The sequence below is a fragment of the Eufriesea mexicana genome, unplaced genomic scaffold, assembly GCF_001483705.2.
Source record: "Eufriesea mexicana isolate 0111107269 unplaced genomic scaffold, ASM148370v2 scaffold2646, whole genome shotgun sequence".
In the NCBI taxonomy this organism is placed as follows: Eukaryota; Metazoa; Arthropoda; class Insecta; order Hymenoptera; family Apidae; genus Eufriesea; species Eufriesea mexicana.
The window spans coordinates 1,177,088-1,192,538 of record NW_016910740.1 but is presented as its reverse complement, the minus strand read 5'-3'; the positions used below and the strand labels follow the sequence as shown (position 1 = coordinate 1,192,538).

General features: G+C 23.2%; 3 protein-coding genes across 3 annotated transcripts in view; 1 reads left to right on the top strand and 2 right to left on the bottom strand.

Annotated features, from left to right (window-relative positions):
* Positions 1–457, bottom strand: part of LOC108550311 (glycine receptor subunit alpha-4) — a 6,190-nt gene extending 5,733 nt beyond the window's left edge. The window contains exon 1 of the mRNA XM_017904022.1: positions 189–457. Within this exon, the coding sequence (XP_017759511.1) occupies positions 189–265 (77 nt within the window). The 5' untranslated portion in view covers positions 266–457. The remainder of the gene's footprint in view (positions 1–188) is intronic.
* A 544-nt stretch (positions 458–1,001) lies between these two features.
* Positions 1,002–9,313, bottom strand: LOC108550320 (transducin beta-like protein 3). Its single transcript, XM_017904032.1, has 15 exons — positions 9,288–9,313; positions 7,612–7,663; positions 7,326–7,533; positions 7,090–7,264; positions 5,352–5,522; positions 5,074–5,252; positions 4,716–4,915; positions 4,431–4,634; positions 3,624–3,810; positions 3,399–3,517; positions 2,590–2,748; positions 2,326–2,491; positions 2,021–2,245; positions 1,289–1,416; positions 1,002–1,196 (listed from the first exon to the last, which is right to left on the bottom strand). Exons 1-15 carry the CDS (start codon positions 9,311–9,313, stop codon positions 1,002–1,004), a joined length of 2,394 nt encoding a protein of 797 aa, XP_017759521.1.
* Positions 9,314–10,611: 1,298 nt separating this feature from the next.
* Positions 10,612–13,964, top strand: eIF3d1 (eukaryotic translation initiation factor 3 subunit d1). Its single transcript, XM_017904001.1, has 3 exons — positions 10,612–10,842; positions 10,918–10,963; positions 12,496–13,964. The coding sequence occupies exons 1-3, from the start codon at positions 10,672–10,674 to the stop codon at positions 13,962–13,964; spliced, it is 1,686 nt and encodes a 561-aa protein (XP_017759490.1). The 5' UTR covers positions 10,612–10,671.
* The last annotated feature ends 1,487 nt before the right edge of the window (positions 13,965–15,451 follow it).

The window sequence follows — 15,451 nt, the reverse complement described above, 5'->3', positions numbered from 1 at the left end:
TAAAATAAGAGTTATAAATATATAATTTACATATTTTTTATAATTTCATTTATAATATTATATTAATTATAGATAATTATTAATACAATTAGAATTAGAATTAATATTATGTGGATATTTATAATATTAACTACCATTAAATTTAAAAAAAATTAAAGAAATCGATTTATAATAACTTTATAACTTACATAGTGGATGCATTCAGATGGAATATTTGTAGTAGATAAATAAAAAATATGGAACAACAAATTTTTTTTAGGGCCATCTTAAGTTCTCTGATGACTTATCTGCTTCACTAATAAACTTGGACTGATTCTTTCTTAGATGTACATGCATGCTCTTGAGTAAATTAGCTGGAAACCAAACATTACCCAACCATTCCTCTCTCCCACCTACAATATTCTTTTATAAACTGAACACTCATATACTTGTATATGACACTAAATTATACACAATGTATACAGAGTATGTTAAGACTTTGAAATAATCTGAAATACATAAATATATACATTAAATATATATACTATCTAAATAAATAACATAAAAGAAAAGAAAATTTTTTATTACCTTGAAATGTTAAATATTGATTTTTGAAATATGAGAAATAAAAACTTTAAACTAATTTTGATACATACTATTTAAACATTAACATGTTTAATGCAAAGTTGATACATCTATTGAAAAGAAAAATGCTTCTGAGTGACAAATTCGACATAAAGAATGTAAGAATAAAATTTTAATCATACAGAACGGATTCCGACCAAAGGCGATTAAGAAGGAAGGTCCAAAGCGAAGGGAACAGGCAAGAGGATCAATTGATATCTGTATGGAGAGCGATATTAAAAGTATCCTTCTCTTTAATACATGTATCAACTTCGTATGAAAGTACGAAAAAATGTTATATAATTTGTTAAAAGTTTGTGTTTAGCATAAAAAAGCTAAAACATTTGTCCTAGAAGCATAAAAGCTTATAAAATTTATAAAATTTATTAATTATAGATTTAATTCATTTCTATAGACATAATATGTGGTTTCATACATTTGAGAGTAAAAGTAAATAAATGCAGATTTTGTAACAATTTTGTCATTCTTATGTAATGACGTTCAGTATATGGTATTACAGATTCCAATGTAGAACTTAATTGTGTTTGAAATTCTAAATTTTCCATTCCCATCATTAAAGCATTTATGACTACCTATCAAATATGAAAATTACAAAAATATATAAAATTATAATTAAATTGTTTGCTTGAAAGAATAATATATCTTATCATATTTCAGAATTTACCTGAGCAACTTGACAATTTTTACTATTAACATTCCATGTAGTAGCACATTTGAGTAGTTCTTCTTTATATGCAGGTTTTAATTTATGGATTGTTCGTTCCAGATGTAAATTATTTTTTTTTAAAATGGCTAATATATGATACATCAAAATTAAAAAAATAATTACAATATTGTCCAATAATTAATTTATGCAAAATGATCCATTTAAATTTACTCGTTTTAAATAATTTATGTAAAAATTAATGATACAATTGTTCACTTTTTGTAAAATTTACTGTACATAACATCAAAGATTTCAATAAACTAAAGAAAGTAATAATATTTCTTTCGATAACAAAATATGTTATTAATACTTAATTTTGGAAAGTAATCTGCCGACAAACCCTATCGGTTTGCTAATGACGGCCAACTTATAATATATTACCATAGACATTAAACACTACTGACAACATGAATTCAAATTTTCGAAGAAAAAATAAATATAATATATAAAAACAAAATTATTTTTCATATTTATATTCAAATTTCTGAAATCTTACCATGCATAAAAAATATGTGTTATATAATAATAATAAAATGTATTACGTTATTATTATTACATAAATAATAATAAAATGTGTTACAATAAAAAGTTTAAAGTATGCAAATTAAATGGACCACCTTGTATATAGTTATATAAAAAGATGTATTAAATAATATATGCTTATATTAATAATATATAACTAAATCTTACCTTCTACAATTTTAAGAACTTTAAAAGGACGTTCTAATTTTAAAGCTAAGTTTAATGCGGAAGTTAATTTATTTGCTTTAAGTAAATTTGCTAATCGTTGCTCTCCTAATGCAAGCTGTTCTAATTCCATTGCAGCTTTTAGTTTTTTTTCCTCTGTTACATCTTTCCAAATAACTAGTAATGAATCACTTCCACCACTGATGATAGTTTTTTCATCTTTACTGACTTTAATTAAAATATAATGCAATAATTATAATATTATTGACTGAAAAATATTAAAATACAAATGTCAAATTACAAGTTACCTGCAAGTGTCCATATGCGACTTTCATGCTGTTCTAAAGTACATATACATTCTGATGTTTTAATACTCCAAAGTTTTAGAAGGCCATCCGCACTTGCTGTAATTATTTGCATTCCACGTGACAAAAATTCGGCTCTTAATACTGATGATTTATGACCTTCAAGAGTCTATTAGAAGAACAGAATTGTTAATAATAATAAAAAAATTATAATTTAACTAGATTTCTAATTTAACTAAATTATAATTTAACTAGCTTTAAAATTACTTTCAAACAGTGAAGTTCTGTCAATGACCAAAGTTTTATTGTACAATCTGCTGATGTTGTTAGAAGTACTTGATCTATAGGTGAAAATCGAACACACCAAATTCCTCTACGGTGACCACGGAATACGCCAAGTAATTGTAAATTGTTAGCAGACCATAACTACAACATTCAATGTAAATAAATCTTTAATAAAAACGATCCCCCAAATATTGTGCACATATTTAAATTAGTTTTTATACTAATATTGAAGCTTGCTTTATATATAATTTACAGTGCTGATAATTAACATAAAAAGAAATATATAACACTAAAATTACAAATAACAATTTATCATAATAAATACACATTATAACCACCATGCAATATATAAGATGCCTCAGTAACTCTGTTAAAAGGAGATATTTCTATTATCGTTAGTGATATGCTGAAATACCTAACTTGTTTAATTTGAAAGAACATATAATTGTAGTTGGAATCATCTTTTTTTAAAGTCATATTTTTCAAAATTTCCAGGTCATCAATGTTTTTTCAAATGGAATTATATCATTTTATTATTATATTTGAATAGCTGAGATTAAAATGAATCCAATAACATGTCAATGTCATCTTAATGTCATGACTTTCACATGTTCTTCAATGTGAAAAATTCAAGAGTTTTTAGAAATAGATGCGAAACGACTATCATTGAACAATACTAATAATAATTAACAATCTAAATATGAGTGCCTTATTTGTAGAAATTTCATAATGAATTAGCTATAAAATAAAGAATATTGTGTAGAATGTTAAAAAAATGTAATATTCTATACCTTAGCTGTTTTATCTTGTGATCCAGTAGCAATTAACTTATCATTTGGTGAAATAGCTACATTATTAATATCTTTTCGATGAGCTAATGTTGTATGAATAGCATTTAAAGAGTCTATATCTGCAATCATTGATAATTTGAAGTAAAGGTAATAAAATAATATTAAAATAATATAAAATTACAAGAATTACAAGTAATTCATAACATAAACAAACTTTATATTTACCTTTCAATTCAATATTATTTGGCAAATTCCATAATTTAAGACACGAATCTTGACTGACAGAAACAAAAAATTTGAAAGACTGAGAAATTGCAACAGAACCAACTGGAGCAGTATGTCTAATAGCAGAAGCAATACAAGATACTTTAGCTGTTTGTTTATCCATAAGCCATAAACGAATACTATTATCCTAAAAATTTTATAAACATATTGTAAATTTTTAATGTTATATTAAAGAATTTTTAACATTTTTTAATAGTTTTATATAGATTTTATTTTATAATCAATATTTATATATTTTGAGCAATCTTTATACTATAAAAATTATATTTCAATATAATTTTGTTTTCAAATTCAATAAAATTATTTTATTTATGTTAAAAATTGTATTATAAATAGGTTTTGTATAGTTATCAAAAATAGAATTTCTATATTTATAAGTTTTATACTCTTTTATAAGCAGTACTCTGTATATAATTTATATAATTATCCAGCAATTTTTAGATTTTCTTATTTTTTATTGTATTTTCGTAAAATTAGTTTCATTGAATTGCTCAATTAACATATTATGGACCCAAGACTCACCTAAATGAAGATACTTTCAATTTCAAAGCGACTTTTATTTATTTAAATGGAAGTATATATTTTCATTTAAGCATATACTTATTAGCATATAATTATTTAAATACATAATATTATTTTGAGATAAATTCATTAAGCTATATGTTAATATTTCATAACTATTCGAGAATAATAAAAATTTAATAAAATAATAAATAAAGTAATATTGTTTACAAAATATATACATACCTTTGCTGAAGATATCAGTAAGTAGGCATTAGCAAGAGTTGTGGCAAGAGATAACACAATATCTGTATGACCACATAATAATTCACAATTCATAGTTAAAATATTGTATAATTTTATATCACAACTATTAGTAGCAATTGCTATATGACTCCCATTATGTCCAAGATATACAATATCTAAAATTTCATCAGTATAACCCACCAACTATAAGAATTAAAATTGTAATTGTTTTGAATCAATATATTAAAATACAAATTTTATTATTACTTTAAAAATTAATTTTACCTGTGTCACATATTCAAACGTTTCTAATGAATGAATAATTATATTGTGATCAACTGTAACTACTGCAAAATTGTTACTGTTATTATTATAAAGTAAATGTGTAATTGATAGAGTTCCTGCTTCTTTTGCAGCTGATACAATGGAATTTTTTTGTACATATACTTCTTTACCAGTTTTCATCTCCCAAATTTTTACAATTCCTAAAAAAATTTTAATTACGAGATAAATATTTAGTTGTTATTTGTAAATTTTAAAACAGTCATATAAGGAAATAGTATTTTCGATTAAGGAATCGATTAATATTAATTTATTTCATATAAATATTTTTTATGATATAACCAAAAATTTATAAATAGACCTTTTTCTCCTGCAGCAGCAACATAAACAGCATTCGCATCTCCTTTGTAAAAAGGTACAGGTACTGGAACATTTTTAGGTATGATAAATATACCTTCTATTTCCTCATAAACTGGTAAAACTCGTATTGATGACCCAGAAGAAATATTCCATAAAATGAGTACTCTATCTCTTCCTGAGCTAAGTATAAATAACATACAGTAATCATTAATGTGTAATATGCATCATAAATTTTTGGTTCAGTAGTAAATGTTAAAACATATAACTTCAATATATTACCTAACTAAATAATTTTCATCTTTGAGGAAAGATAAAGATGTAACTTTACTGAAATGTCCAGGAAGAACAATTTCTTCTTTACCAGTTTTAATATTCCATCCATGGATTTTAATATCATCGCCAGCAGCAAAGATAAAATCTTTTTCTGTATTAGAATAGAAAACTAAAACACTAAAATTAAATTCTAATTTAAAAATTTCATAAAGATTATAAATAACATATATTAAATTAAAAACAGTTAATAATAGAAATTAAATATAATTCCCTTGTCATTTTGACAATAAAAAATTTCACATTTATATCTTAAAACAGTTATTACATATTTTTCATGATGCTAAATAATAATTATACATGTAATAAAGTGTTATTTATTTAAACTAAAACATAAAATAAATTAATGAATGAAAATATTTTATATATATTTTACAATTATATAATAAATTTATGTAATATTCATAGTTATACAAGTAAATTATTATTAAAGATGTGCGATAAATTGGTAATAATAGAAATATTTCATCTAAAAAATGTGTTAATAAATAACAATTTAAAGGAAAGTTAAAATATTCTATCATTCTTTTATTAAATTAAACTTTCTTATATGAGAAAACATTCATAAGAAACGTATTTTTAATATTTATGGAGATAATAACACCTAAATACTTATGCCGAACATATTGAATGTACAAATTCCGAAGTAGAATTAAAAATTACACTTTCTTCTTCGTAAGGTCAGAATATACTTAATATGCTCCGCTAAGATACGAGTAGCTCTAAACCTGAATTATTCGAGAGAGGTGTCGGAACTGATTTTCCCTTATCAGTGTATGTTCTTAATAAATATTTTACTAATTTAACACAGGTCTGCAAGTAATTTATGGTTTCTTTCAATCTATTTTTATCAAAAATAATTATAGAATTTATCAGACCTAAACAAAAGATAAGAAGAAAATAGTTTTACACTGAAGCATACAAATCCCAATTTATGAAAACACATAAATCAATATAATGAATCATATCAGGCAGTAGACTAAGGTAATAAAATGTAATTTTTATTTTTCCTAACATGATATTTAAAAAAAAGGAATTTGTAAACATCTCAAATATACCATTATAAAATTACCAAGTACTTATCAAAACGTTTTTACAATATTACATTATATATTACATTTATATCACATTTAAAGCTCAATTTTAATCAAGTTTGATATTAGTTTGATACAATATTTTGAAAAATATTTGAAAAAAAGTCAAAAACTATTAACCATATAAAAATGATTTATATTTATATTTTAAATGGAATTAATAGTATCAAATGAACTGAAGCATTTCTTTTTAAAGCTCAGAAACTTACAAATCTGAAATTTTGTATCATTTTATGATTTTGTATTATTCAGATATGAAAATATTTTACTTTTTCATTTTCACTTTGAATTATTTATAGTAGTATGTGACTAATAATTATATTTGATATCAATAGTAGATTTGTTATAATTCTAAGCACCTATATTCTTTAAATTAATTAGTAATTTACATTTTTAAATTTATACAAAATTGTATTAACAGTTATTAAAAATAACAAAATCAATAAGAAGTTGAAAAATACAATAATATAATATTGTAATATTTGCATTTTCAAATACTATTACGAAATATACCTGTAATATTTTCACAGTTAGAACAATAACAATATTTTAATTAATATATAGATATAGTAATATAATATAGATATAGATACCTTATAACTCCTTGAATTCCTTTCAGATTATGAGTACAAGTATGATGTTGCAAATTCCATAATCTGACAGTACCATCACTACCTCCAGAAGCCATTAAATTTTTTTCAGTGGAATAAGCAATATGAACTACAGGACCCTTGTGAATAGATTTCCATAACTTAATTAATTTATTATCTGTAATAATAGTACTTATTAAATACCAATTATTTATAATTAAATCAAATAATATTATTACCTTTCCAGTTCCACAGTTTGAAAAGACCACTTTTGTGATGTGTGATAATATTTAAGTCATTATCACTTGCAGTAAATGTGTTAATTGCATCCACTTCTTCATTGTTATTACTCTCTCCTAAATGACATATTACTGTACCTTTGTTTACTGACAATATAGAAACTGTACCATATTTCTGACAGAATAAATACTGTCCATCTGTACTCCACTATAATAACAAGTAATTTAATGAAGAATGTAATAAAATGAAGAAAAATAAATAATTTATAAATTTTAATCAACGTACTTGAACATTTCCTCCTGTATAAAATGCACCATGTTTGGATACAACTTCAAACCTGAAGTTAAATATAATTAATTGAATATACATACATGAAGTATCAAATTAGTAGACAAAATTTTTGTTTGAATAAAATTCTATAATATGTAAACATATATTTCATTTTAATTTGTCCATATAATAATTTACAAAACCAATACATAAAAAAAAAATGTTTAAAATAATAAAAAAAAACAATTTATAATTAGTACATATTTCATTTTTAATTATAAATTTCTTTATAAATGAAAAATCTGTTTCAATCTACATAAATATACTACTTTTAATAAGAATATATGTAATTTATAAATTACAAAATATATCTAAAATCATTTAACATCAAGTTCCTATATAATACTTTATATTAGTTAAATATGTGATCATAATGCAAGTGCTTAATACTAATGTTTGTAAATATGAATTAGACACTTTTAAATCTATTATTGCAAGTTATTAATGTCTACAAGTAATTTGATATCCATTGTTTAATATGCATTTGATGTTATTAAAGTTTTTATCAATTGGATTCATATTTTTTTATGGCAATCAAATACATGCTTAGTGAAGCTATATAATCATAATAGATATATAAACATTCAACATCTATTAATATATAATGCACATAATACATAAAAATGAATAACATTGTAAATATTAAAACAAAAATATCTTCATCCTTTTTATATGTGCTGCATAGATACTAATAAATAATTTATACTACTGATACATTAAACTGACTATACTAAATAAAATTTTTGATAATCATCCTGTTTTTCAATCATTGCTAAATGAGTAAAAGTTTAAATTAATATCAATGTTTTTTACATGATAAAGTAATAATAAAAAAGAAATAATATCCCTAAAGTATTGATATCCTAATTATAAAAATAAAATATTTCAGAGTTTATAATAATGGAAAAGTAGAAATTTAGGAATAGTTACAATAAATAATACATAGGTGAAGATGTATGAAAGTATTTTTCAAACTCTGTTGTACAAAAAAATACATAAAAAGATCTGATTGGTCATATTGTGAGAGATTCATATCCTCTAACATAAATATGAAGCTAGATCACATAAATATTCAATATTGGCTGAAAGTATCATATCTACAAATCAAATTATATTGCATTATATAATAAAGAAAGTGAATAAGATATACAGAAATCAAATGGAATCAAATAATAAAACACTAATGTAAACTATTCTATAATGAAATTAGGATTAACCATTTAACATAACGAAGAAAAACTTCTTGTAAGACTTGAGCAACATTATGCTCTTTGTCTTATAATTTGTTAATAATTATTAATAAACCTATAGAATGTATTACTTCTGACATAAAATATTTTATTAAATATATTGATTCATTAAATTGATCAATTTTTTTGCATGACATTCTATTTTGAAATATATTAATTTATACATTGTGTATGATTACATGATAGTATATGACATATAATACTAGCAAAATCCATTAATTATATTACACTTGATTTAATGAATTAAATTTCAATTAAAATATTTCACAAAAAAGATACATATAATTACTATATATTAATAATTTTTGTTTAAAAATATAAAACTTATTTCATACCCCGTTATTAATAATTTAAATTATTTTAAAAGAAAAAATTACTTACGCTTCCTTCTGGACAACATTACTCATTTTTTACAAATTATTATGAAAACTTTACTATATTTTATAAATGCTTAGAAACTGACTTTTATTTACATTTGAAGATTGATTAGGATAATCGGTAATGCACGTGTATTTTTTTCATTAAATATAAATATACATAGAGTGGCAAAAACCTCAATGAAAATGATCGTGTATGATCAGTAACTTTATATACAATTTAACATAATTTGAAACAGTGTTATATCAAGATTTATTTGTGTTGAAAGAACTTTAACAATCTACTTATAATAATTTCTTAAAACTTCTATAATATAAAGAAAGATTTTTTATATTTCTAACTTTATAATGTTTTAAGACATGCATAGAAATAAAGTACTTATTGAATGTAACTTATTGTAATGTTATTTTATACATATTAGTCTATTACATCATTTTTAATATTATAATTAAAATAAATTTTTAGTTATAAAACGTAAAATATTAGATGTTTTTTAACCAAATTAAATAATTACAAAATTATTACAATAAACAATTTGTAAATAATATATATATGTCGAATTAGTTAATATTTACATAAATTCTTTTCTTATATTTTTCATAATATAAATATTTTATTCAAATATTGACTATTATTTTTATCCTATGAAAAACATAAGCTGAAATTAAATAATGTCACAATAATTATTAAACCGAATTATTTGTATTTTATCGTATGTTATAATTAAATCTAAACATAAATAATATTTCAAATTATCCATAAATACATTTGTAGATTATATAACAAAGTCATTTAATATTTTATTATATTCCAATTAATGTCACCAATATTATAATCCACTTCTCAATAAAATATATTCTCTGAATATACTAAGGGGGAGTCACAAGATAATATTTGAAACAAATATGATTCTCACAAAAATATAAATTAAGATAGATTTATATTTTTATATATAAAATACTATGTAATTATTTTATTTTATTAAATTACTACATTTTTTCAAAAGTTTTTAGAAATTGTTCTGTCAAGTAACAATCTGTTTAATTCTTTTATTTTCTCTACTTCTATATATTTCTCTATTTCCATAAATTATTTTTATATCAAGAACTATGCTATTATAAAATTTAATCAATACTTGAAGAATATTAAAACTAAAAATATGATAATTACTATATATCAAAAAAATCATTGTTTATATTTGCTAAATTAAATAAATATAAATACATAACTTATCGTCAACAAATTTTAAGCAAATAAGATTATTATAATAGAAATAATTATATAGTGTGAATATACTTTTATCATAGGTATCATGGCGTCGCCGGTCTTTCCGGCAAGTTGGTTGTGCCATCGTGTCTCACCTCTTTCGTATTAAAAGTACAGAATAATGGACGACGTGGTTATCCTAGATGATGCTGTCCAGAGAGAAGAAGAGGTAGCTCATTATCAAGCTCCTGCAATTCAACATAATCCTGACGGGTGGGGACCTTGTGAATTACCTGATCAATTTAAGGATATACCTTATCAACCATTCTCCAAAGGCGATAGATTGGGCAAGGTTCGTTATAAATATGGTTTCTGGTTTCTTTATTTATGAAGATTTTTCACGTATTTTTATTATTTTGTGTTGTAGATATCTGATTGGACTACACCAGCTTTCCAAGATAAAAAATTTCCCAGTAAGTATTATTTTTAAAATTTATTTAACCTATTCTATTTGACAGCGTTATTTATTAGAATTACATGAAATTTATTAACTATAACGAAAATTGGTTATAAATATAATTAATACTAATTATATTCTAGTACTTTGATTAATATTTTAATTAAAGTATTATAATATTTTAAAATATTATATAAATCAACATATACGATATATAGATCAATATATGTATATCATTTACATATTGTTTCAATTATAAGTTAAAATGTAAAATATTATATTAAAAGCATAAAAGTAATAACGGAAACATATAACATGTCTCACAACAAAAAAAAAGATACATAAAAAGTTATTGATAGCTAAAAAGATCCTGTATATTAGAGGATTATTTTTAAAAAATAAGTTAAAATAATATTTAATTATAAAATCTTTTTTAAATTATATATTGATCAAATAATATGGAAAAAATAGTTTTTTTCTTTTGGTTTTGTATATATCTTTCATTTGATTATTTTATATATCTTTATTTATGTATTTATAAATGTTATATATCTCATAATTTTGTCTTTTAATAATTGTAACAAAATAAATATTGCAACTGTTATAAAATGTTTTTGTATTATTAATATATGGACTATTGATACTACTAATGTAGATTATATTAATTACTCTTAATTTTCTCTAAAGTTTAGATTTATATGACATTAAAAGGAAAGAATTCACAGAATTAAAATCTTACAAATAAAATGACTATATAAGTATAGTCATAGTTACTAAAGTATATTTTGTTGTACTCTTTTTGAAATCATATACTTCTTGCATTGTCAAACTTTATATATATCTGGAGAGACTAAATACATTTAATTGTTGTGGGTTTTCCTTTATTTGTAATTCAATGCATATTATGTGATATGTAGACTAAACAAGTTTTATTTCAATAATGATGGTTTTTATGAATAGATCATGAATTTGAAAAATGTTTGTAAAATTTAATTGAAAATAAAAAAATCAGATCTTATTTTTATTACTTTATGATAAGTGGTGCAAAATAACCTATTCAATATGTTCTCTTCATAGCATGCTCTTGTATAATATGCAATTATTCCATAAGTGAAAATTAAAAATTTAATTATAATCTATTTTCATATTTAAATATTACTTTTAACATTTATTATATTTTTGTGAATTAATTTATATTAATATGTAAATAATACATTATAGATTATTTTAATTTATATTGTATAATATACTGATTCTATATTGATTGTAAAATATATCTATATTTATCTCTTTTATTTTTATCTAATGTCGAAAACTATAAGTTAAATTTTTCTGATATGTATGCTATAAAATAGATTATATTAATTTATATAATTGGTTACTACATCATAAGAATTGATCATTTTATTGCAATAATTTCTTGTTTTTAAATATATTTTTTTGTTTAATAATATTTGTATAATTGAAATTTACATCAATCAAGAATATTTTTACATAAATTGAAAAAAATTCCTTTATTAACATAAAAATCCTTCTTAATGTTTACAGACAAGTATACATCACAGTTTGGTTCAGGTGGACAATATGCTTACTATCATGATGAAGATGAAACAACTTTCCATTTGGTTGATACAACCCGTGTACAGAAACCACCTTATCAACGTGGTGGCCGATTCCGCCATAATCAAAGGAACATACGTGGTCGAGGAAATCAACGTGGTTCGTTGAGCCAAATGCAGCAGCTTGGTAAATTAAAACTTCGTGAAAGAGATCGCAAAGGGCAAACAAAACGCTGGGGCAGACAACAAGGTCTACGTAACCATAAAAATCAGCCACCAATTAAAATCCGTGATGCATCTGTTACTGTAAGACCTGATTGGGTAACCATTGAAGAAATGGATTTCCCACGTCTAGCAAAACTATCTTTACCTGGTGTAAAAGATGGAGGAGATATTCTATGTTGTGGCTCTCTTGAATATTATGATAAAACTTATGACAGGGTGAATGTTAAAAGTGAAAAGCCATTGCAAAGAATTGACAGAATTTTCCATACAGTTACTACTACTGATGATCCAATAATTCGTAAGCTCTCAAAAACAGAAGGAAATGTTTATGCTACAGATGCAATCTTAGCAACAATAATGTGTTGCACTCGTAGCAACTATTCTTGGGATATTGTAATTGAAAAAATTGGAGATAAACTATTCTTTGACAAACGAGATAATACTGAATTTGATTTGCTAACTGTTAATGAAACGAGTGTTGAACCTCCACAAGATGATGGGAATTCTTTAAATTCCCCTAGAAATTTAGCTTTAGAAGCTACATTTATTAATCATAATTTTTCTCAACAAGTACTAAAATCTAATGAACCTAGATATAAATTTGAAGAAGGAAATCCATTTATTTCAGAGGAAGAAGAAGGTGATGTTGCTAGTGTTGCATATCGATACAGGAAATGGGATTTAAACAATGGAATTGTTCTTGTTACAAGGTGTGAACATGATGCTGTAATGCAAGGTCCTAATAATGAAATTCAATTTTTAACAATTAAAGCTCTAAATGAATGGGATTCAAAATTAGCCAGTGGTGTTGAATGGAGGCAAAAATTAGATACACAACGTGGTGCAGTATTGGCAAATGAATTGCGCAATAATGCTTGCAAGTTAGCCAAATGGACTGTCCAGGCATTGTTAGCAGGTTCAGATCAACTGAAATTTGGTTATGTTTCTAGAGCAATGGTTAGAGATTCTAGTAAACATGTTATTCTTGGTACACAACAATATAAGCCAAATGAATTTGCAACGCAAATCAATCTTAATATGGACAATGCATGGGGCATTTTACGATGCATTATTGATATTTGTATGAAGCAAAAAGATGGAAAATATCTAATTATGAAAGATCCAAATAAACCAATGATAAGATTATATGATATTCCAGATAATACATTTGAAAGTGAAGGAGAAGAAGATGATGATGATAATGAACCTGTTAATGATGCATTTCAGAGTTAACAGTTTTAAATTTTCTTAATCTTTTTTGGATTATTATTTTAAAAGTTACTGATTTGTACCATGAATACTACATATTGTAAGAAAAAAAAGTGGTATAATAAAAAAAATTTTAATTCAATTTTTTATCATCCAATTCTGAAAACCTTTATAAATTATTTTTACATTAATATTAAACAATTTTTTTTCTAATTATGAATAACTATGTTTGGTTAAATTTTATTTTATTTAATTAAAAACAAAATTTTGTTATCAACAATCTAAATATTTTCTATTTTTAATTTTTCTAATTTTTTTAATGTAATAGATATAGAACTCTAATAATGATTAGTAAAATATTTTTTTTTTTTTAATTTTTTTCAAAATTTATATTGTATACTCTAGATTTTAAAATCCGACATTTTTCTATCACAGTGCTGGTCCATTATTATTGGAAAAAAGAAAAAAAACAATTAATGTGTATTCTTATGTACAAAATTTAAATGCCGAGATTGCATTAATCAAAATGGTAATATAATATTTCACGAGAATACGAAAGTACCAAAATCAAAAGTGATTTGTTGCTAATTATATGTACAGAATGATTTGCTCGCTAATGGACTCAAAAGCAGTACTGTCACCTAACACACTTAAATATCGCAATAGGGTTTTAGTGCCTGCATGACAGTTTGATGAATATATCTAACAATTACGTTTGTGTGTACATATGTAAGCTGTAAAATTTCAAGTGTAAGGTTTTCTGAATAGGTGGTACTGCTTTTGAGTCCATTAGGGAGCAATTCACCTTATATAACATTAACTGCTATAGTAACTACAAAAGATATGTTACTATTCATGCAAAGAAAAGGAAAAATAAGAATAAATAAAAAAAGAAAAAAGAATACAATTTTTTGCTTTCTTTGAAGTGTGCTGGTACGCTTACTAGTAAGGCTATCTAGTATCTATTTAAAGGGCCTTTATGATAAAATTTTTACTGAAAATTGAATTTTGTTTATATACCTAAGTTGTATTAATTTTATATTGACAAGTCTAAAGCAATTGGCTCAATCACAATGATCATGTCCCCCAAAAGAATAATTTGAAAAAATGTTATATAGTATATTTTATTCAATCATGTGTATCGTAATTATTTTCATTTGTTATAAAATATAAATAATTAATATGAATTTAATTATTATTTAAACAATAATATCAGATTATTTAAACTATAGTATCGAATAGAAATATAAAAATGATAAGAATATAATATATAAATAAATATATAAATTTATACTTCATGTAGAAATTCTGACTTTTAAAATTGTAATTTTGATTCATCTGAAAATGTTCGTTTATTATTTGATAGTGACATCATCTACTGCTTATAATATATTTCTTTCAGAAAAGGAAGTGCACTATTACCGATCTCTATGTAGATAAATGAAAATTTTACCGGATTTGATGTCCATTAAATCGTTATAAATATGTTCTTTTACTCTATGAAAATTCTA

Excerpts from the sequence above, each read along its gene's own strand:
- LOC108550320 (XM_017904032.1), bottom strand. The coding sequence starts at position 9,313 with ATGAGTAATGTTGTCCAGAAGGAAGC. Across the intron at positions 5,523-7,089 it reads GGAATTCAAGGAGTTATAAG|TGTTTTAGTTTTCTATTCTA; the intron begins GTATCTATATCT and ends ATTTAATTTTAG. Across the intron at positions 4,635-4,715 it reads CGTTTGAATATGTGACACAG|TTGGTGGGTTATACTGATGA; the intron begins GTAAAATTAATT and ends TAATTCTTATAG.
- eIF3d1 (XM_017904001.1), top strand. The coding sequence starts at position 10,672 with ATGGACGACGTGGTTATCCTAGATGATGCTGTCCAGAGAGAAGAAGAG. Across the intron at positions 10,843-10,917 it reads AAGGCGATAGATTGGGCAAG|ATATCTGATTGGACTACACC; the intron begins GTTCGTTATAAA and ends TTTGTGTTGTAG. Across the intron at positions 10,964-12,495 it reads CCAAGATAAAAAATTTCCCA|ACAAGTATACATCACAGTTT; the intron begins GTAAGTATTATT and ends TAATGTTTACAG.